The following is a 23156-nucleotide window of genomic DNA, read 5'->3' on the forward strand; positions in this document are numbered from 1 at the left end:
ATTAATCTATAGCCAAATAAATAATCTAAGATCACGGCTTGGCCAACGTATATGATATCCCACTATAATAAGAAGCAGTCCAGACCAGCTTATAAAAAGAACTGACATTTCCTACAAAGGAGAAAAAGCAATGACAATGAATAAGATAATCAGTTTAACATTTTTAAACACTGAACTTTTTATATTACATTCACACTGAGTGTCGTGTCACAGGCTAATTCGTGTCACGCAGCTAGATGGAGTTTAAATTGGCCCGGAAAGACGTGGGCAGCCTTTTATGTGACTAGCTTTTCACAGTGCTAGTCTAATGCCACATTTGAAATGGCTTTAAGTGCAGCTCTGAATTACCGTGAAAGATAACATGTCAGTGACATAGAAAGAGAGAGCGGGCGAAGGGTAAAAGAGAGCAAACACAAGCACCATCAGGGGGTTGTCCCAGAGCCCCATGCTGCTTAGCATAACAGCTAAGCAAGCATGACAACATAAACACAACCAGCCGTTTTGCCTGTGGGTTAAGCTCCGCACTGAAGCAGATCCCTTAGACGCATTATGCCATTATTCCATCTTCTTTTCTACATCCTCCATCAGTCCTAATTATTCAAAGAGCCATCGAAAGATAAGCTGCTCGCAAGTCGCTATTGCTTGACATGGTCAAGGTGACCACCACCATGGGCTATTTGAAGGTTACGGTTGTAACTTCACTCTCAATTATCCTGTTAAACAGACCTCTTTACTCTGAAAGGTCTCGCCAGCTGCCGCAAAACAACGTTAATTACCGAGAGGCTGTCGCTAGAGGGTGGCTAACATTAGCACAGTACATCCACGGATATGCAGTCGCCTCACTTAATGTCAAGTCCCTGTGGGTGTTTTCTGCTGTAACTTCAAACTAAGAAAAATTTATCCCACCTAATGAATGGATTCAGGCTTCAAAATGGTCATCTGCATTAGATTGGGACAGATTAAAGAGAAAAGGCTGTTTGCACTAGTGTTGTTATTGTAAACTTAAACTAGCTTATGACTGAAACTATTGAAAATCATTTTCTGTAACTGAAATTAAGCTAAAAATAAAATAAAATATAAAACTTTGATGAAAATTAGATATTGCATTGGCAACCAGCTAAAATAAGTTGAAGCTAAAAAAAGTGGCAAAATGACTAAAACTAATAATAATAATAATAAATCTAAAAAAAGACAAAAGCACAGGGAAAAAAACAGAACTTAAAATGAAAACTGAAAATTAATAAATAAAATTCAAAATATTAATAAATAACAAACTGGTTTGCAATCCCACTGAAAATATTGTGTAGCAACAAACCCTGTTTATAAGAATGTGACCTTATTTGACTAATAAACAATGGCTGCCCTCATTCACAATAAGTAAACACTGTTTAAAAAGCCAGTTCTGAATTCATATTTCAACATGCAAAGGCAGATAACAGCTTGCTAGATGCTTTTTTTATTTACGTTTTTTTTTTTTTTTTTTTTGCTTTATAGTCTTCTAATTAGACAAATTGCAGATAATTTGTTATATTGTGATTATCTAAATTACATTTCAATGGTTGCTTGAGGAGAAAGAGGCCCTCAGACTAAATGTTTTAATATATAAATCATGTCATGCTATTGTGCTTCCAGACTTTCCAAGATTTTTCTGCAATGCTCTGGTTGAGGACTGCTCCACCCAATCAAAATATCATGTCAGAAAAAAAATATTACTCAAACTAAAAGAGCAAAAGTTTGAGGTCTGTAAGATTTTTTAAACTAAAAGAGCCATATTTTATTTATTTTTTTACTCCAGTTTTCAGTGTCACATTATCCTTCAGAAACCATTCTAATATGCTAATTTGCTGCTCAAAATACATTTCTTAAAGGGTTAGTTCACCCAAAAATTTAAATTATGTCATGTGGTTCCAGACCTTTAAGACCCCCGTTTATCTTCGGAACACAGTTTAAGATATTTTAGATTTAGTCCGAGAGCTTTCTGTCCCTCCTTTGAAAATGTATGTACGGTATACTCCATGTCCAGAAAGGTAATAAAAACATCATCAAATTAGTCCATATGACATCAAAGGGTCAGTTAGAATTTGTTGAAGCATCAAAAATACATTTTGGTCCAAAAATAACAAAAATTACGACTTTATTCAGCATTTTTCTTTCTGGACATGGAGAGTATACCGTACATACATTTTCAATAGAGGGACAGAAAGCTCTTGGACTAAATCTAAAATATCTTAAACTGTGCTCCGAAGATGAACGGAGGTCTTACGGGTTTGGAACGACATGAGGGTGAGTCATTAATGACATCATTTTAATTTTGGGTGAACTAACCCTTTAATATTCAATGTTGAAAACAGTTTTGCTTAATCTAAAAATTTTCAGTAGTCTTTGATAAACAGAATTTTAAGAAGCACAGGATTTTTTTTTTTTTTTTTTTAATAGAAATCTTTTGTAAAATTATGAACGTCTTTACTGTCACTGCTGATCAATTTAAAGCATTTTTGCTGAGTAAAAGTATTCTATCCAAAAAAAAAAAAAAAAAAAAAAAAAAAAACTTACTGACACCAAAAAATGGTCATGTATATAGTTTCAGAAATGTATTTTTATTTCAAGAAATGGATCGGTCAAGCTTACCTCCAAATCGGTTTTGTGGTCTGTGCAAAGCTGTCCTGCACCTGTAAACGAATCCGCTCAGATATCCAGATTCACATCCGCTATTTCTATGATAATCGATCTACACTGTGTGGTTTTGTCTTACATTTGGAGTAAATATTCATCACAGTTACAAAAACAAGACACAAACAACGGGTATCTCAGTAGGAAAGTTGCTGGCGCTTTGATTCATTTAATATTAGCCTGACTATCAACAATCTTGGGAACCGAACAACTGTGGTCTCTGCAGAATATAAAGATAACATGAAAATTATGTATTTGATATGGCCTGCAGGGTCCTAAACATTAAACACACAAACCACTACAACACTGAACAACCACATATTTAAAGATAGAGATTCAGTCATCACATGACAAATAACTGAAATATTGCGAACAAGTAAAAAAACAGTTTGCAAAATGTATTCATGCCATAGTGCATGCTGGGAAGTTTCTTGAGCACTGCAGACATACATATTGCTCTTTAAGGTAAATTTACAGCTTAAGTTACTGTACAGGTAATTGTGCAACTATATATTAAGTGGTGCAAAATAAGCATATATTGCCTCATAAACACTATGGAAATTGGTACTAAGTTTCGACATCCTGTAAAAACTGGAGCATAAAGCTACCCACTTTTATAGGGGTGGATCTAAAACGCAGACATTCAATTTTATGAGCTTCTCACAGGGGATCTTTAAATTCTTAATGTCACCTCATTTGACATGAGTTCATCCTAAATAAACACCATCTCAACAGGGTTATAGTGGCTTTCACTGGATGTGAAAATGCCTTTATTTTATCCCCTTGTTACACGATCCATCTTGCTATTTATTTATTGTGTGTGATTGTAAATATGAACTCTTGTGAATGAGTAGCGGTCCGAGCCTGGCTTTGTGGTTTATGCTACCGGCCTCCTATTACAATTGGATTTAGTCTGCCCTGTTAGATTTACACAGCAATTCATTTCCCCATTTCACCTTCCATCCCAGTGGTGTCTCTGAAAATTTACACAGGCTTCATTTTTATTCCGTTCCACCAAATCGCTCACAGGACAAGCATGGTGGGTTTATAATTCACCTTTTGTTTGAAATAAATATATAAATAATTTGTACTCTTAACCATGAAATAAATCAGCAGCTCAGAAATAAAAATCATCAAACTTTTCATCCTTCACATACAGCATCCTTTTCATCCACAGTGCTTCAGCAAAAGAAATGATTTACAATAATGGAAAGGAGGCAAAAGTGTTATAGTAGTTTGCGTGTTTAGAGACATTTTTTAGTTAAAATGTCCATAAACATTATATAGTGAAAAAAAATAATTAACGTATTTCATACAATACTGAAAAGTGTTGATAAAAATTATGGACGGAAACATTGGCCAGTATTCCAATGAAATTCTATTCAGCCTTCATTCGTCTAATACAGCAATATAAGTCACATATCTATTTTACTACCATACTCATCAAGCTTTGATCTCATGCACACTTTGATGATGGAATTTCAATCATATGGATGGTGAGGTTTTTGTTTGGGACCTTTGTCAAGAGCCAATTCCATTACGAGGTGCTAAACGTTTAACTTGAGACTCTGGGCTGAGACTCCTATAAAAGAGAGACACTTCTCAGATCAGATGAAAGTTCAAAGAGAAGCGGAGGATCATTGTATTAATCCAAGAGTTTCTGAAAAATTGAACACGAGAGAGGCATGATTAATCAATTCTTTGCACTGAGTTGTGAGTCTGATTTTAGATGAGATGGTACCTATATATACACCTGCAGACTTGCAGAATTACTTTCATGCTTTTTTCTACACAAAAACTAAAGTGTTCAGAAAATGTTCTTTCCAGTAATACACCCTAGGACACATGTACCTCTCAGAGAGATTTGATTTTTTTTCCATACCCCACTGGCACTGCGGTATACACAACCGTTCAAAAGTTTACTTGATAAGATTGATTGATTTATTTAGCAAGGATGTGTATGCAAATTGCAAATTGATCAAAAGTAAAGAGAATTATATTGTTACAAAATATTTATATTTCAATTAAATGTTGTTCTTTTGAACATTCTATTCATCAAAGTATCCTGGAAAATAAGTAACACAGTTTAAAGAAAAATATTAAGAAGCTATTTTCAACCTTGATAATAACAAGAAATGTTTCTTGAGCACCAAATCAGCATATCAGAATGATTTCTGAAGGATCATGTGACACTGAAGACTGAAGAAATGGATGCTGAAAATTCAGCCTTGACATCAAATTGCACTTTCAAATACATGAAAATTATTTTACTGTAATAATATTTAATCCTCTGGGGTCTGAGGGGTTTTGAGGGCCTGGAGAAGTTTTGACATCCCCTGAATTTTTGCTTTTTTCAGTTGCTTATAAACATATACATGGCTGAAGTCTAATAACACTGTAATCAGTACAAACTGTGCTACAATAATATGTAAATAGCATGTATGTACATGATTGTGCTTTTGAGAAAACAACATTAATGCATGGTTAGTGAAAAACTACAATTTTGAAGTCACTGAAATAAGGTCACAAAAAATCATACAGAACATTTGTTCACAAGACTGTCAAACCTGGAGCTTGTAGTCTAGAATTTTTGCTTCAAAATGATGTGAAAATCATCTTGTTTACTCACTCACAGAAAACAATAGATTGATTTAAATTTTCTAAGACACTTTTTGTTTCAAAAGGGAATATGCAAGTAGGCGTCAAATATCATGAATATTTGTGTGATTCACACCTGAGAAGACAAAGGCCCGCATAATGAGCTGCATAATGAGCCTTTCAGCCAGGTGTGTGACCAAGAGGGAAGAGTTAGAATAAAGAATGTGAGGACAAAATTAATTTATATATTTTTATGTTTGTTGTTTATTTAGAATATATTTAATTATCCCACAAAATAACTTGAAAATTACTTGTAAGTGCAGTTAAACAGTTTATTAGGAACAAAGCTGACTTTCAAAGCTGAAATTTTAGCGTCACTACTCCAGTCCTTCAGAAATCATTCTATTATTCTAATTTGCTATTTAAAAAAAAAACATTTATTATTATTATTATTATTATTATTATTATTATTATTATTATTATTATTATATATTTTTTGATTAATTGAAAGAACAGCATAGATTGTAACATGATTATTGTATTTATCATCACTTGTGTGCTAAATAAAAGTTTTAATTTCTATATATACACTGACTCCCAGCTTTCGAATGGTATAGTGTATATTGTTACGCTTGGAGTAAGACTGGAGTAATGATGCTGAAAATGTAGCTTTAATCACAGGAATAAATTACATTTTAAAATGTATTCAAACAGACAGCAGTTATTTAAAATAGTAAAAATATTTCACAATATTACTGCTTTAGCAAATGCAACTTTCTGTATTTTGGATCAATTAAATGAAGGCTTGGTCAGCAGAAGGGAATTCTTTACAAAAACATTAAAAATCTTACTGTTCAAAAGTTTTGACTGGTATTGTGTCATGTTGAAATATATAAATGAACATCACATACCTAGCACATAGCTCATATTACTTTTATATCGTATTGCTGTCTATGTTATACACTAGAACATAAAAAAAAACATCCTGGCATCATGAAACATTGAGGTGATGTAAATGAAACTTCATAATGTTTCACTTGATTATACATTTAGTCAGGAATTATATTTTGGAAAAAGTCTAACTAGGAAAATGTGTACAAGTTACATGAAAACTAAAACAAATAGATTAATAATAAAAAAAACTTACTCATGTTTATGATCTCTGCTGGGTCAAGCCTTCATTCTTCTTTCTGAGGTAATCCAAATCTTATTCCTCTCAGCGCGAACAGTAACATTTAAAAAACGTGAAGTACAGTCTCGCTGCTTTGTTTGCTGTGAAGTAACCCGCCGCGAGCTTCACGTGGACCATTATAATATCAATAGCGCGCTCGCCGTGTGGTCGCATTAGGTATAATGAAGGGAGACGTGAAAAACTGGACATCGCGTTGTTTTCATATAGATTACTTTACCGCAGAATATTTGTTTTCAGTAAGACTTGCTCAGTTTAAAAGTAGACATGTCAAGCTTTCTATAGATATCTCTCTCATGTCTCTGTGTTGAGTACTTGCTGAGTTAGTTCATTTTAATGACGCATTTCTAAATGAAGATCACGCAGAACCAAGGCAGCAGACAGCGCACTCTGTTTGTTTTCTTTATTTTATAAATGCACAAAGTTTTGTTGTCATTATGTGTGTATACAAAAAAGTAGACCCTTTACAGATTCGATTGATGTATTGCTCTTATCTGTACAATCAAAACTGAAAGTGTAATTTAAGTTCTTTTCTGTCTTATCAGGAGAATATGCCACAAAAATAAATGCAGCCTTGGAGAGCAAAAGGCACTTTCAAAAATATTTAAAAAGCCTTAACCACCCAAACTTTAGAAAGGTAGTGTACTTCTAAAAAAAAATTTGAAAAATGTATGCTACTACTAGTTTATTTTGCAATGACTGACACTTACATTATCCCTTACATAAATATAATAAGATATTTTTACTGGTTTAAAAAAAAGACGGAAAACAGAAAAAGAAAATATCTGCATTATATTGTATTGATTGTCACTATAATCATAAAATATAAAAGATAAATGGAAAGGAAAAAACTCAAAAGATTACATCATTATTGTCTAGATGCCTTTTATCTATAACAGTAAGTCATAATTATGAACAATTAGAACTTTATAAAAGTTTATAACCAAGTACTTTATAAAAAAAAAAAGGGGTTGGGATATTTATCTGACCACCCTATTTATAAAGTAGTAAAGAATAGAAATAACCAGCTCTAGCATCTTATAGTTTTCACCCAGCGAGTGAGACATCCTTCCAAAACAGACCTGGTCATAAACAAGTCCAAACATAAACACGCCGCCTAATTCAAAATAATTGCAATGCACGGCAAACTCCATTCCATCCATATATGTGGAGAGTCGGGTTTGAGAGTCCCAGAGCAGAAGTCAGTGATTGAGAGATAGCGGATGAAGGCAGGCAGCTCTGGGCTTCAGGAAACTTTATTAGATCATTGAGGGAAGCCAGCCAGGTCTGATAATGACCCTACAACACCACCAGATGGGTCTCCCAACCAACTTCCCCTGTCAGGGGCCCCTGTGGTCTCTCATATCAGTGATGAATAAGGCCTGGGCATCAGAGTGTGGATAATGTGCAGATGGGACACGAGCCTGCTGTTTGAGAGAGGTGAAGGGCGGCTGGTAATAAAGACCTACAGGTCTCTGATCAGCAGCATGTGCCTCGTGCCTCTCTGACTAAGGAGGACGTAATAAGATACAACATGCCCAGAGAATTGCCTGTCTTTAGCGTTAATATCTGTGGGAACCTGCTTCCAGTGAGGAGATTACAGTAGATCTCTGCCGGACCTAGAGGTCTGGCTTAAGATGAGAAAGGACCAATTAGGTTATCTGAAGTGCTGCAGGTTTCTCTGCCTCCCACGTTGACCGAGAGATCTTTCTGTTTCTAACCCATCCACTAGATTCAAACGTGTAGAGTGCAGGTCTCACCTCACAACACACCACCAACCATTTCACATGGATAAAGACAGTAGATTGCAGTGTAATGGACTTCCAACTAATAATAAAATAAGAAATAATCTGCTTGCAAATGAATTTTAACCGCCTGACCTCAAGAGTACGTGCCTCTTCTCTGCTTTCCCTCTCTAAAATGAATACTCGCCAAATATGAGTAAAAATTGACTTTGGTGCATAAATAAAACAGAGCCAATATGTGGTTTAAGTCAGACTGTAAGAATGAAAGTCTAAACCCGAATTTAAATCAAATCAAAGACATACCGATAAAGTCCATGAAAGAAGTAATCTGAGAACTTTTCCCTAAGTGGAAAATGTACCATCATATATTATCTAGGGTTTCAATTATTCCAGGACTCCACAATGGAAACATATATTTATATTTATGCATTTGGCAGAACCTTTGATTTAAAGCAATTAAGCAACATATGTGAAATATGAGAAACAAAACCACCATTTCACGGTATTCTGACAGGTGTTAGTAAGGCAGCATTTATTTTTTCACATTATTCAATAAACCATAGGGATTTTATTTTGACGGAAAACCACCTGGAAAACTTTAAAGCCTTTTTTGTTGAACAACTAATATTATTTTATTTATTTATATATTTATTTAAATTGCAGCCTTTTTGATTTGATAAATTAACCTGTTAACCTGCACCCCCATTATGGGACTCACAGCTGAAAATGCCCTACCTAACTTAAAATTGCAACGGTTCCTGACTCCAGTGTGCTTGGTGTCTTTGGAAAGAAGACCCTTTGGGCTTTACTATCCATCATCCAGAGTTGATAATGCTCAAAAAGATAAAAAGTTATAGACAATGAAGTGCCTTGAAAAAATTGTACCACACTGAATTATTTTTCAGTCCTGGAGCAATCCAGAAAAGTAATTGGTTGAAAGTCACATGTCTCATGAGTTTCTATTTCAAATCTGAAGAAGATACCATGAAAAATTTGATTCCTGCAACCATTTTTCTGAGACTATGTCTAGTCCCCCCCACCACTGAGGAATTTGAAGAAAAATATTCACCAATTGTAATGAAGGGTTCTACAAACTATTTTAGTCATTAATCATACCAATGCATAGTTTTTCAATTATAAAACAATAGACAGAATCTTAGACATCGTATAAGTGATTTATTTGAGCACTAGAAAAATAAAATAATAATAATTTGAGTAATTAAAAATAAATAAGAAAAAAGATTTATATGCTCATACAGTCAGTAATCACATGCCGATGACCGGTTATACAGATGGTAATCATACAGATGCGCCATATAGTCAATAATCACACACCATTCATATAGACTGCATTCAAACTGATAGCTGTCATTACACAGTAATCACACGCTGATGTGTGCTCAAACAGATGGTAATCATACAGCCACATTCCCCACAAAACACACACACATATTTGAAAAATGCTGAAGAAGGGGAAAAAAAAGAAAGAATTATTTGTGCAAAAAGCTGATCGCTAAGTTACGCCCCATCAGATGACAGGTGCGTCACAGCGTGCGTCATGAGCTGTCACAAGAGAGCGCCAGATTTCAAATAAACAATATTCCGCGTATCTATGACTTTTTTTTAGTGGATGGTCTCATTCTGTTTGTGACACTGTATGCTACAAAACCATGCTGTATTTTTTTTACTACCAAGCCATAACGGATACAAACAATGCTGTGGGCTTCCCTGAAATTGAGACATTAACAAAGACATGCGACCATATTCCGGATGGCTGCGTCCACATAATAAAATTGAAAAGACAAGTGTAAACGCACTTCTGATCAGAATGTTATCCGATCAGCGTGTCCTGGTCCAGAGGTAGTCGAGGACGCATTGTGAACAGTTTTCAGTGTGATGTAAACACAATCCAGCCATCGTGTCTGCATTGGCAGGTCGACATCACGCAAAACGCCGCCCCTTCTCTTCTGTCAGAAAAAAAAGACGGAGAACACCCGTGTGTAGTGTTAATGAGACTCCTACACTTATCTTTGATTTGTAAAAGGTCCCACGACTGAAAAGTTTTTCAAAAGAAAACCCACCATTTCAGGTTGACTTTGCACCAGGCCATTCTCTGCAGACTTATTTAAATACTGCACGGGAAGGACAGATCCGATTGGTTATCCACATAGAAAAATCTGTTAATGTTGCCATGATCCGATCGGCTTGATCGAATCATGGTAATGGTGATCCGATCGTTGATGCCATGGTAAACGCACGAGTTTGGATGTGTTTATGGCTCGTTATTATGACGTTATTACGACGAATCTGGTTGTACTGCGTTTTGAGATGTGTTTATGGCTCGTTATTATGACGTTATTACGACGAATCTGGTTGTACTGCGTTTTGATTATGCATGTTTTGATGTGTACTCCTTAAACAAATTTAGCAAATACATTCGTATAAACTTTTCATTTAAAAATAGCAATCTGTCGTAGATGCTTGAGGCTTAGACCTTCATAATGATATAAAGTTTGTAAAGATTAAACTTTTCCTGTTTCGTTTAATCTATTCGTAAACATTGACACATGTAAACAAAGAGCGTTCAGTGCACCAGCGTCCTGGTGCTTATTAACAGGTTTAAAAAAAAAAAGTCTTTTCACTTTTTTGTTAAAATAATTATAAACAATATTCTTTTATCTCTCTTCTTGGGATAATAGGATATGCGTTCGGTAAAAAAATAAAATAATATGATTGTACATTTATTATAATTAAATATTAATATTTTTAATAAATATTAAAATGTATTGTATGTTTTTTTATATTTGCTATTTTTTAAATATTCTTTTTTTTTTTTTACATATTTTAGTGTCTCTCCCACATGTCGTAATAATGTAAATGTGAAAATGTAATTTTGTTCCCTGTAGACATCCAAAACCTCATTGTACCCCTCCCTAAACCTCTTCCTCGGATATAACACTGTTAACAGTGAGATATGGGTTATCACTGCAAAACTTTACCACTTTATCCACACAAAGGGACCATACTTACACCCGTCCTCTTGTAAATAGTCTTATCTTCTAAGCAAAAGTTAGCTCAGCGCCGTGGTCTGAATTAAGATGGGCGTCGTGACAGGATCTCTGCAACATGAAGAACTGAGAAAATATAACTGGGCCTTGTTTAGGAGAGCTCAATGTTTGCATATCGAGACAGAAACAACATGAAAGGATCCATTTTGCCACTCAGTACCATGGCAGTTTCTGACCTAGTTTCTCAAAGCCAACGCACCCCATGTTAAAATGATCAAAATATGCTGGTTAAAATGTCTGTGTGGGGTTCTAGATTTAAAAAATACATGGTAAACCACTGCAGGGCGAATGTGCGATGTCAATGTCTGTTTACGTTCACACCATCAAACACTTCCTGCTGTGTTTCCAAGGTGTGACATCATTCTCACCTACTTAAACTTTGCATGCCTAGACTCATCTGTTGCCCTCAGAGAAGAGTGAATGTCACACAACAGACAGTCAGCTTTAATTAAACCCAGAGGGAAATGTATTAATTACTGCACAGCGCCTGTGACTGCGGGTGAGGTGTCATGGGTCTGCATATGATTAGAATGCTGATTATGATGTACTGTGGAGGATTCCATCATACTCAACTGTCCTAATCACTCGTTCATATATTTAACACAAGCTGATTATAGTTTTGCTTTAATTGCTTTAGTACTATTTTCACAATTTAAAAAGTGCTACATTCACAGTTCAAAACTGATTTGTTCGATTTATTCCAAACCTGCTACTGTGCTTCCATTAGCATAAAACTTTCCTTTCACACTACAATTATGTCCAATCATAAGATTATTGTAACGGGTAATGAGAGCATTTGATTTAATCACCAAAAATTTATGATCTGTCAATTTAGTCATTTTCACAATCATTTAGTTCAAAAGCAAACTATGCAAGATCAAATTACCTTTAGAATTGCTGAATGTAGAAATCACAATACTTATTATAAATCAAATTGTATATATAATAATAATAAAAATACAAATATAATTATAATTATATATAACAGAGAGAGAGATTTATTTTTTATATTTATTAATTTCAATTAATAAAAAATAATAAATTGCAAATTAAATTAAAAATAAATTATATTTTTATTTTATGATAAACTCTTAACATTAATATTTCTTTAGATTACAGTAGATGAAGAGAAAACGTACTTTGTGATTTTGTGGGACAATCATTAAAACAGCATTTCAAGTTTTGAAAATGAAAGTTTTTGAAAGTTCTAAAAATGTATTGCTTTCTTGAGAAAATAGTGCCAAAGGCTTTTTTTATTATTTATATCTGTTAATTATTTTATTTTTTTATCGCTAAACACTTTTTACATTTATTATATGTTATTTTATATAATTTTATATTATTTATATTATATTATTTTACATTATATTATACTCCCAATTATTATTTTATTGCAAACGTACTGCTACATTTGTGGATGTCAACTCATAAAGACTAAGGACAGCTGGCCCTCTCTGTAAATACTTATTCCTCTGGTAGTCTTTGACCTTCCATTCAAACTGGTGTAGATTATAGTGCTTGGATCACATTTCCCCAGAGATATGCTTTTCACAAGCCTCTCTTATCCAGGTCCCCTGTGTTTTACTTCATCGCTGAGAACCTTACCTAGTTTTTATCTGTTTCATTGTGTCATCAGCATCCTATCTCTCCTTGCATCGATGTCCTTGCGATCCATCTGTCTCTTTCACTGACTTACCACCGGTGTCTGCCTAATCCAATTACTAGTTCTGCACTTTCTTGCCTCCCTCTGCTTGTTTTGATCTAGTTTAAACAATGGCTCTCAATAAAAGACCCTTCCCAGCAGGCCATGCACATCTCTCTGACACTTCCCGTTCGGGATGGGCTACATTTCAAAGAACTCATTGATTGTTGGGATTGATTCATTTCAGTTGAAGCCAAACTCCTAATCACTTCTGTTTCGTCGGTTGACACGGACAGAATAAGACATCGAGAGACGAGACCTGCTGATGTGTGCTTATAGTTCAGACTCTTTACCTTTCTTATTGCACCTGCTTGTTTTGACTGGACAACGTTGATTTGCATGTGACCACATGTAGTGATTGCATCCGTGCCAGGGGAATTCTATTCATTCTCTGCAGCAACCCATCAACAAAATTTGAATATGGCTACATGTTCCCAGTAGTTCCTGATTTGATGATATCAACACATTTTATGTGTGAAACGTTCTCCAAATTTGTATAAAACTACAAATAAAACAAGAAAAAAATAAGGAGCATGCTGCAATGTGGGCTGTCATTCCAGCTGCCAGAAAGAAGATATACAAAATGTATGGGTTTGTTATGGGTGATTATTATTATTATTAGTAGTAGTAGTAGTAGTAGTAGTAGTAGTATTTTTACTAATACTACTTTTTTTTAAAATAATAATATATATATAATATGAAATATATGTAATATTTTTTACTGTTATTTTAAGAATTTTAATAACAAATACCTAATTTATTTAATAAATAATATTTATATAGTGATATATAATATAATAATATTGATAATATTAATAACATTGATATATAATAAGATTATATTAGTTTTGTGAAAACGTACCATTTGGGAATAGTACAATATGAAATGTTTTTATTAGATCTGTTGATTGTTACTTTTTTCACTTACTCTGCACATTTTTTACTTTATTTTTAATCAAATAAATAATTATAATAAAAATAATAATTATTTCCATAATAATAATAATAATAATGGGATATTAAATAATATATTTGTATTATTATTATTATATTGACAAGGTTGTCGGTAGATTTAATGAAATACAAAGTCTTGTACTGATATCAACGCATCTTACACTTGAAACTTTTCCCAAATAAAACTTTTCCCCAATTTTGTTGTTGTTGTTGTTTTTTTTACAAAACTGCAAGTAAAACAAAAAATAAATAAATAAACATCATGCTGCGATGGGGGCCGTCCTTCCAGCTGTCACTCTGATGAGGCCAGTAGGAAGCCATCCGAGATGGACAGGTCCACGGTGTGAAACGGTTTGCGACACAGTGTGAAATAACCTGGCAGAATAAAAATGGGCAATGCTGGGCAGACTTACCGCGCAGAAGATCAGAGGTGGAGTGTGGCGAGGCGTGAGCGCGGAACAGCTGCCAATCAAAGTCATCCTCCTCCCCTTGGCTGAACTCGCACAGGCTGGGGTCGGAGTCCTCATCAAACGTGCAGCCCGCTGCAGAGAAGCAAAACAACTTATCGGTCTTGATGCAAGTCCATGACTTCCTCTCATTAAAAACCTTAAACGGCCTGGGATACGTGCTTCCTGCTTAACCTGACAAATCTCTGTACATGAATTATTAAAAGCGTCTGGTCGTATATTTAAAAGCCTCGGGGGCAATAACATTTAATTTGGACAACATTTGATCCACAATTTGTTGACACTAAAATGTGCATTACAATACGACTCCTCAATCCTCTGGGGAGGTTATGCGGCTGCAGGCAGACGTACGAGGACCCCCTGGCCCAGCAGCCTAATTAAGTATCCGTGTGTTATTTGGGGATCTGTTTTATCATGCGAGCCCCTGTGATCTGATTTCTGTTTGTGCCAGACTGCACACCTACATATACAGTATTTCCAACACTGGCTCTTTAGCCAGACAGCATTCACCAAAGCAATCATGCCTCTTTTCAAGACACACCGCTCTCACGCACGACATCTCCAAGGACACACACATCCCCATCACCTCCACCAATCAATCATCAATTCTGCCTAAGATTTACAACACAAACACTGCAACAGACCAATTTATCAGCAACAGCCAATTCAACTGTGGAAGATAACTGGGCATCCTTTATAGCTGCGAATACACTGCCAGCCTTGTCGTTATTACTTATTACTTATATTATTTTAATAAAAGTATTTTATGAACTGTTTATTTATTCATTCATTCACAGCACATAAAATTATACTTTGAATTGAATAGAATAACAAAAAAATTATACTAACAATAATATGGACAAACTTAAAAATTATATCAGTAGTTGTTGCAATTATTAAATATTAAAAGATATGGACACAATTAAAATTTCTACAATGCAAAATCTACTGTCCGCCTTATCAGTATTAATCATTATTAAATATTTTATAAAGGTATTCTAAATTACTTTTATTTTGTGCTTTTTACTTTATTTACATTTTTTTATATATTTTACAAAGCACTACTACTACTACTACTACTACTAATAACAATAAATATGGGATATGAAATAAATTCTGTTAACATTGACAAGGCTGTCAGTAGATGTTGCCGTTGTAATCAGCAAAGCAGGAACAGTTATAATAATAGTAATAATATCAAAATTATTTAAATAATTATAAATTGGGGCTGTCAAATAGTTTATTGCAGTTAATCGCATCTAAAATTAAATAATGTTGTATTATTAAAATGTGTACTGTGTATATTTATTATATTAATACACACACATGCATATTTATATTTAAGAAAAAAAAAAAAAAAAAAAAAAACTTTCTCAAGAATTATGTATGACATATATATATATATATATATATATATATATATAGATTTTTTTTTTCTTAAATATAAATATGCATGTATAGATGTTTTGGTGTGTGAGTGTGTGTGTGCGTGCGTGTGTGTGTGCGTGTGAGTGCGTGTGAGTGCGTGTGAGTGTGTGTGGTGTGTGTATATATATATATATGTATATATATATATATATATATATATATATATATATATATATATATATATATATATAGATATATATACACACACACACACACACACACACACACACACAATAAATATACACAGTGCACACACATATTTTGGATGCGATTAATCGCAATTAATGCAAGTAAACTGACAAATGATCACCCTTCTTTTTAAAAATCACCACCGGCCCATTTAAAAATTGTTCAAAAACAGTTCAAGAAAGTTCACAAACTCCCTGTTAGGCCTTGAATACAGGGTCAACTAATACTTTAATCTTTCTGTAACTATTCCAAACTAATATTCTAATCCATCAGGGACTTCTTAAACTTCTCAGCCTGCAACTAATTTCAGTTCCACATTACATTTAATACGCAGCACATTTGTGACCTCAGGGCAGCAGCTTAATGTTCCACAGCCTGAGCACCTCGCCACATCTGCTGTGGTCCTTCACATTAGCTGTGTAGGGTGAGAAAGAGCGGGCAGCGGCGGGCAGTCCACAAATCCCAGTCACATGCTGCTGACTTGAGCCAACTTAAATCAGACGGGGCAGAGGGGAGAGAAATCACACAGGCAATGGCTTTGACAATAACTATGACATCAAGGTGACCCTCATAGCTGACTGCCTCATTACTGCCACCTCTGGGCCTGCCCCAACAACGGACAAATGGGGATAGTTTTATATCTGGCTAGTACAACAAACTGGCTGCTCATATTTTTTATTTCTAAAGCGTCTGTGGTTGCATAATAGACATTTCTCTGTCTTTAAGTACACGTTTTATTGTCTAAGGTCTGTGAAAGTTATTATTAAATACTGTGAAACACCTTTTTTGAAAGGCATTAATACTTTTATTCAGGACCTATTAAATTGATTTAAAGTGGCAGTGAAGGCATTTATAATGATACAAAAGAATTCTATTTTACATAAATGCAGCTATTAACTTTATTTTCATCAAAAATCTAAAATTATTAACTGTAACTGTTTTTTAATCAAATACATTCAGCCTGGGTAGATACAGAGATACCTTTACATTATGCAAGCTTAAGACAAAATTCAAAACAGTAACAAATTATAGATATTGTGAAACTATAATACAACTGGATACCTTTGCTGTTACATTACTTGGTAATCGTAAGCAACCTACAGTTATAGTATACCAATATAATAAGTGTCAAAACAAAATCATTCCCATTATAATCAATCCATGACTCATAAGTCTGAGTCATGGAAATGACTAACACTTACTAAACTACAAATACCAAAAATACTGCTTGGCATATATAGTTAGGTCTCACACAACTCAAAAACACTAAAAGATTCATTATAAGAATACTCAAAAAATCAGAATCACATAACTGTTGACTGGAATGTGACTAAGAACCAGAATCATTACATTCCTTGCAAATCCGATCCCTATTACTCATGTGAGCCAGAACAAAAGGCTGCGAGAATCTTCCCAGAGCTTTTGTCCCAGTAGGTTTCATTTACGCCATTCGCTAACAGCTCAGAACAGGATCTGTTTCTGTAGGAGCGGGAAAAGATACCAAAGCTGACAAACTGAGACCTTATTTAAGCAATTACTTCTCTCCGTCCATAGCCAAAGACATTTGAGATGTTCTTGGATGATCCTGAGAGAAACGTGGAACGCCCAGCTTTTCTTTCCATCAGTACACATCATCTTAAAGCCAAGCACAAACGATTTACCATCATGACTGAACAACAACAATTGAGTCCCCCTCTCAGCTCCCCCAAACCCCTCGCCTCAGCCTCGTCATGACTGCCTCCAATAAGTAATTACAATATTATTTGGCACAGAAACACAACACAGAGAAAACATCAGGCTTGAGCCACTGCCAGGGTTGAAAGCCCCTTGGCTAGAGAGCATGAAGGCTTATTGTGTGCAGGCTCATCCACTTGTTTTGTTTATTAATGTGAATAGCCTTCATTAAAATTTTGAAGAATTAGCTCGTCTGAGCCCTCTAAGGACATACCAATGAGTCCTGGAGCATTCAGGCTATCAACAGCTTCAACCTGCAGATGAAGAATCAGATTAATTTCAAACCTCTTCTTTTTTTCAATATGCTTTTAACCAGTTTAGTGTCAACAAATGGTATTACTCCAAGAATGTTCTGTTGCTGATTGCATGACAGTATATCTCGTAGCAGAAGGATAGGGCTTAATTAATTTACTTTTAATGAAATATGACGTGACGTGACGTGACGTGACATGACATACAGCCAAGTATGGTGACCCATACTCAGAATTGGTGCTCTGCATTTAACCCATCCAAAGTGCACACACACAACAGTGAACACGCACACACCATGAACACACACCTGGAGCAGTGGGCATCCATTTATGCTGCGCCGCCCGGGGAGAAGTTGGGGGTTCGGTGCCTTGCTCAAGGGCACCTCAGTCGTGGCATTGCTGGCCCGAGACTCGATCCCACAACCTTAGGGTTAGGAGTCAAGCTCTCTAACCACTAGGCCACGACTTCCCTAAATATGTGTTTTAAACACTATGTACAATACTATGTATGATCCTGTGATTATTGCTGGGGATTTTCAGTGATCTTAATGAGTAAGTCACTGATTCATTCAGTTATCTGATTCCTTTGAAACACTGAATCTAGTGTAAATGTGAGTCATTGAATTGTTCACTCAAATGATTAATTCAAAAGGAAAAAAGTTCAAAATTGAATCATGTAAGAAATAACAATTAAAAAGTATAATAGTAAGGAAGCATGCGATTTCAGATGCAGTCACTGAATCACTTACCCAACCGAGTCATTAAAAAAAAAAAACAGCAGTTTTGCGCAAAGATCCACAACAGTTTAGTTTGCACTGACTTCACTGAAACTATTTTGTAGGCAATGCCAATTTGCAACTCAGTGTCTAAAATAAGTTAACAATTATTAATTTCTAGTTTATTAAACTGCTTTCTAAAAGCATGACTGAATCCCAGTACTCTTACCTGGATAGATCAACAAAGGGAATAAAACAAGAAAGAAATATGCCAGAGAAAAAAAAAAAACTCCCTATTTTAGCATCAAACAGACAGTATTATCATGTTTTGCTTTGGGAACACCAAAAACTTTTTTGCTAAAGACGTAACTACACCTCAACTGAAACCCAGAAGCAATGATACAGATCAAAGAACTAAATCTGACGCCATGGATCTGCTGAAAACACTACAGATTTAATCTGTACCACAAAATGTTGTGTCTTCAGAAGTTGTAAGGATCTGTTTGCTAGCTACTTGGGTTCTACTACCGAGAAAGGGCAGGGACAAGACAAATAGGATGTTGTCAGAGGATCAGGGGAATGTCTCAGATTTATCTAGAGCAGTAATGTTAGAGAGAGGCAATTTGTTTAACAATGCTCTAGGTTAGCACTACCTTGCCAAGGGATATTTAAAGTGTGTCCCACTTTGAAATGTGCATCCTATCTGAACCTCAACTTGCCTTCTGAGTTTTATTTTTTTATAAATTAGATTCTTCTCTCCAGACATGTTCTCATGAGGTTTGTGACATCCCTCACCACCTCGTCTTTAAATTGAGTTCTTGTGCCATACTTTGAGACCAGCCTTTAATACTGGGAGAAAATCCCTGAAGTGTAAAATAAATAAATAAATACATATTGGTGAACAAAATTACAAAAGATGACTTAAAAAAAAATTACAAAAGAAGACTTTATTCACCTGCATGTTTTAGCAAAAAGATTTATATACAGTAATTATATTCAAATATTTTTTTTTTATAGATGATATATTTTTGAGGCAAAATTGTAAGATAATTTGATCTCTTTTTAGAGAATTTGTTGAATTTTATTGAAGTTTATTTTTCTAAATGCCTTTTTTATTATAGCATAACATTTATGGAGGTTTATGCTTAAAACAAGAAAAATAAATTGGCCATATATTTTCTGTATATGTATATATACTTTCTCGTTTTAAAGATGTTACCAGAAAACAAGAGCACTAGCAGCTATTGTTATACAGACAAAACGCTTGACATCGTAGCGTGTTTAATATTGTGAGACACTTTAGTATGACATGAAAATTCTACAGATGCAATGAAGTCATACTGCATGTCAGTAAACCAAAGTCAAAACGACTGAATCCCAAATGCAGTTTAGCACATCATCCACATCTTTTCATACACACACATAGCTGCAGGCATCCACACTGTGACTGTGTAACATTCTGTTTGTGGTCAGTTGTCGCCTGCCACCAATGGTTAACGCAATCTCAACTGCCATACTGTATGCGGTACGAAAAGGTGAGTTTTCTACATTCTCCTGAAAAGTTTTCCTGTTAAAAACAGCTCTCTGTAGCTGAAAAATTATTTGTTGTCATTAACAGCGAAACATGATGATCGTCTTGCTGAGCTAACTCCTTTTTAACCAGGGCTAAGTAATTCATGGAATTTGAAATTAATTTGTTTCTTTGCCTCTCTCCTCGAAGAGCACTAGCTCTTTGATTAACACCTCGTGAATATACTGAGAGAGGACACCACTCCATATGAACTAGCTTTTAGCTTCCCTGTGCTTTCGCCAGCCGTTGAAACCCGCTCCTGCGTTAATCAGACATTCCCTCACTGCTTAGGCACGTGGCTGGAATGCGTCGCGGCTGTCTGGGCCTCAGCCTAGCTCCTCCGTTAGCCTCATTAGCATCCTGGCGCACTGCCCCAACCAAGCATCAAGACAAAGACAAACCCTGTTTGTGTTGAGCAGGGAAGTCTCTCGCCACTCTACTGCAAGGCCATTCATTCTTTCTTAGCACTCACAATGAATGCATTTCATTTCCTACCCCTGGATTTAATGAGGGAGTGCAAACTCGCACAGTGGCAGCCATACAGAGTGAAGGAAGTATTACAGATTCTTTCCACAATGTATGTAACAATGAGCCAAAGATGGATGTGCTACTGTAGACTAGCACTTTGTGAAAAATACAATGGCCTGATTGGGTCTTATCATAGTGCCACCGAAGTGCAAGGAACTGGAATGGCTGATGCGCTGAATCCCGAACATACCTCATGTATGGCCACAATGCTAAAATTGCAAGCAGCAATGCAATCCAAGAATTGGCCCAAAATATAATAAAAATACTAATTAAGCCAAAAACTCACTCAATCAATTTTTTCAAGGTTCTTATTGTTAACTAAAACTGCAGTAAAGTTTTTAAAATTTTTAATTTCAGTCATTCAAAGCTGAAATAAATATAATAAAAAATTATAAGTCATCAATATTTGACAAACTCACAAAAAAAAAAATCCAAATGTTGCCTTGCTGACTAACTGAAATAAAATAGCTAAAGTTTGAGAGCTAAAATTACTAAAACTGAATAGAAACTAAATAAAAACTAATAAAAATGACAGAAGCAAAACATACTACAATTTAAACTTGAATTTATAATACTAAATATAATTAAAATATAAAAATAAAATCTAATTCAAAATATTGATAAATATTATAATAGTATATACTTTAAATTATACTGAAATGATACTGATTCATTTATTCATTGATTTAACCAATTCATAAGAGTCATTCATTCAGGAATCAATTGTCATGTTGGATGTTTTTGATTCACTCATCAGAACCAGCTCATGAGAGTCATTTTGGTCTACAATGGTCACATCTTATGTTTTTGATTCAGTGGCTCAAAAACTGTTCATGATTCATGATTTTGTTTTACCTAAAAAAAAATATTTAAAAAATCAGAATACACTGACCACGCTGTATGATTTTGATTCACTTAAAAAAAATAAAATAAAAAATGCCCCCCCCCCCCCCCCCCCCCCCCCCAAAAAAAAAAGAAAAGTCACTTGTTCTGACCCCATTTGTTGTGATGTATTGGATTTACCAAAAAAGAACCGTCTTAAAAGATTCATTTGTTCAACAATCTGACTCCACTGCTTGCCATCTATGATATTTAGTATTTTTAAATAGTATTATCTCAAAAGATTAATTTATTTGCCAAGTTGATTCCACTGGTTGGACTCTACGATTATGATTTGCAAAAAGGAAACCAGCTCACTCATTCAAGGATCAGACTACAGTGGTTGCGCTTCATGACCACGCATCTGTCATGCTGAGGGTTATAACAAACATGTATGAAGAAGTCAACTTGCCTGTAGCAAAAACAGAATAAGTCCAATTAACCAGAGAACGACGAGGGCATATTACCTCATTACCTCACCCGCAGTAACATTTAATGACAAGGATAAACTTTAAATGCAAGGAATTTTAAGGTCACCATCTAAAAAGTTTAACAGAAACATTCCAGAATGCCGTTACATATTCGCTCAGCTCAATGAGGTTGAGAAACAAGTTAGCACCTGAGGCTAAGTGGAAGTAGGCACTCCTGAGACAGTCATCACCAAATCCAAATGAGAAGTCTGTCTGGCAGCGCATTCACAGACTTTACAGAGTATCTGCCCAGACCGACCTTCGGAATACTAAAGAAGAAAATGCGCCATTTGGATCTCATTGGCTGGAGCCCAGATTGGGCAGAGCTCATCCTTGCACCTGCAGCACTTCCTGTGTCAATACAGCTGCTGCAGGTCAATAGCTGTGGATTGAGACCTCCTGAATTCTCACAGGAAGTGGCTGCAAGTCATAATATTCTAGGCAAGAACAGCCAGTTTAGAACTTATAGCCAGAAGTATAGCTCATAGAATGAAAGCCTGTCTGGAGGTTAATAGACTTTTTCAAAAAGCTGTTTTATTCCATTTTCATATCAGTGGGCTTACTATCATTTTATTGCATTCTCAGCTTGCAAGTGCACCTGAACTCGAATTTACTTGAAGTTTCTTTGCAAAGACTTGTCCTCTTAAAGGCTAATTTGTCACATGTGACAGTCATATTGCATTCAAAGTAGCTCTTTCTAATAGGCATCTCCGGGTATCTGGACTGGTGTGAAATTACGCTCATGTTATACAATGACTATTTATTCTTTCCCGTCCCCTACTATGCTAATCCTTTGTCTCTGATATTGCACTCCTCCTAGGAGCGCAGCGACTTTGATAAATGACAATATATTATTTAAAAACATCACAATACAGGAAGCTGTGGATACCAATGTTGTGCCAAGATGCTTTCTTTTAAAACATAAGGCGTTTTAAAATTTACAACATTGTTTCTCAATCCCAACACTTACAACACTGCACGTTTTAGGATTCCTCCCT

At 35.1% G+C, this 23156-nt stretch overlaps 1 protein-coding gene across 19 annotated transcripts in view; it reads right to left on the reverse strand.

Annotated features, from left to right (window-relative positions):
- The window catches only part of LOC109093672 (receptor-type tyrosine-protein phosphatase U), a 211313-nt gene that overhangs the window by 132364 nt on the left and 55793 nt on the right, over positions 1 to 23156 (reverse strand). For all 19 annotated transcript variants that reach the window (XM_042741371.1, XM_042741369.1, XM_042741380.1 and 16 more), the window contains exon 2: positions 14340 to 14468. In XM_042741371.1, the coding sequence (XP_042597305.1) occupies positions 14340 to 14468 (129 nt within the window). The remainder of the gene's footprint in view (positions 1 to 14339; positions 14469 to 23156) is intronic.

This window comes from Cyprinus carpio, chromosome B16, assembly GCF_018340385.1.
Source record: "Cyprinus carpio isolate SPL01 chromosome B16, ASM1834038v1, whole genome shotgun sequence".
NCBI classification, from domain to species: Eukaryota; Metazoa; Chordata; class Actinopteri; order Cypriniformes; family Cyprinidae; genus Cyprinus; species Cyprinus carpio.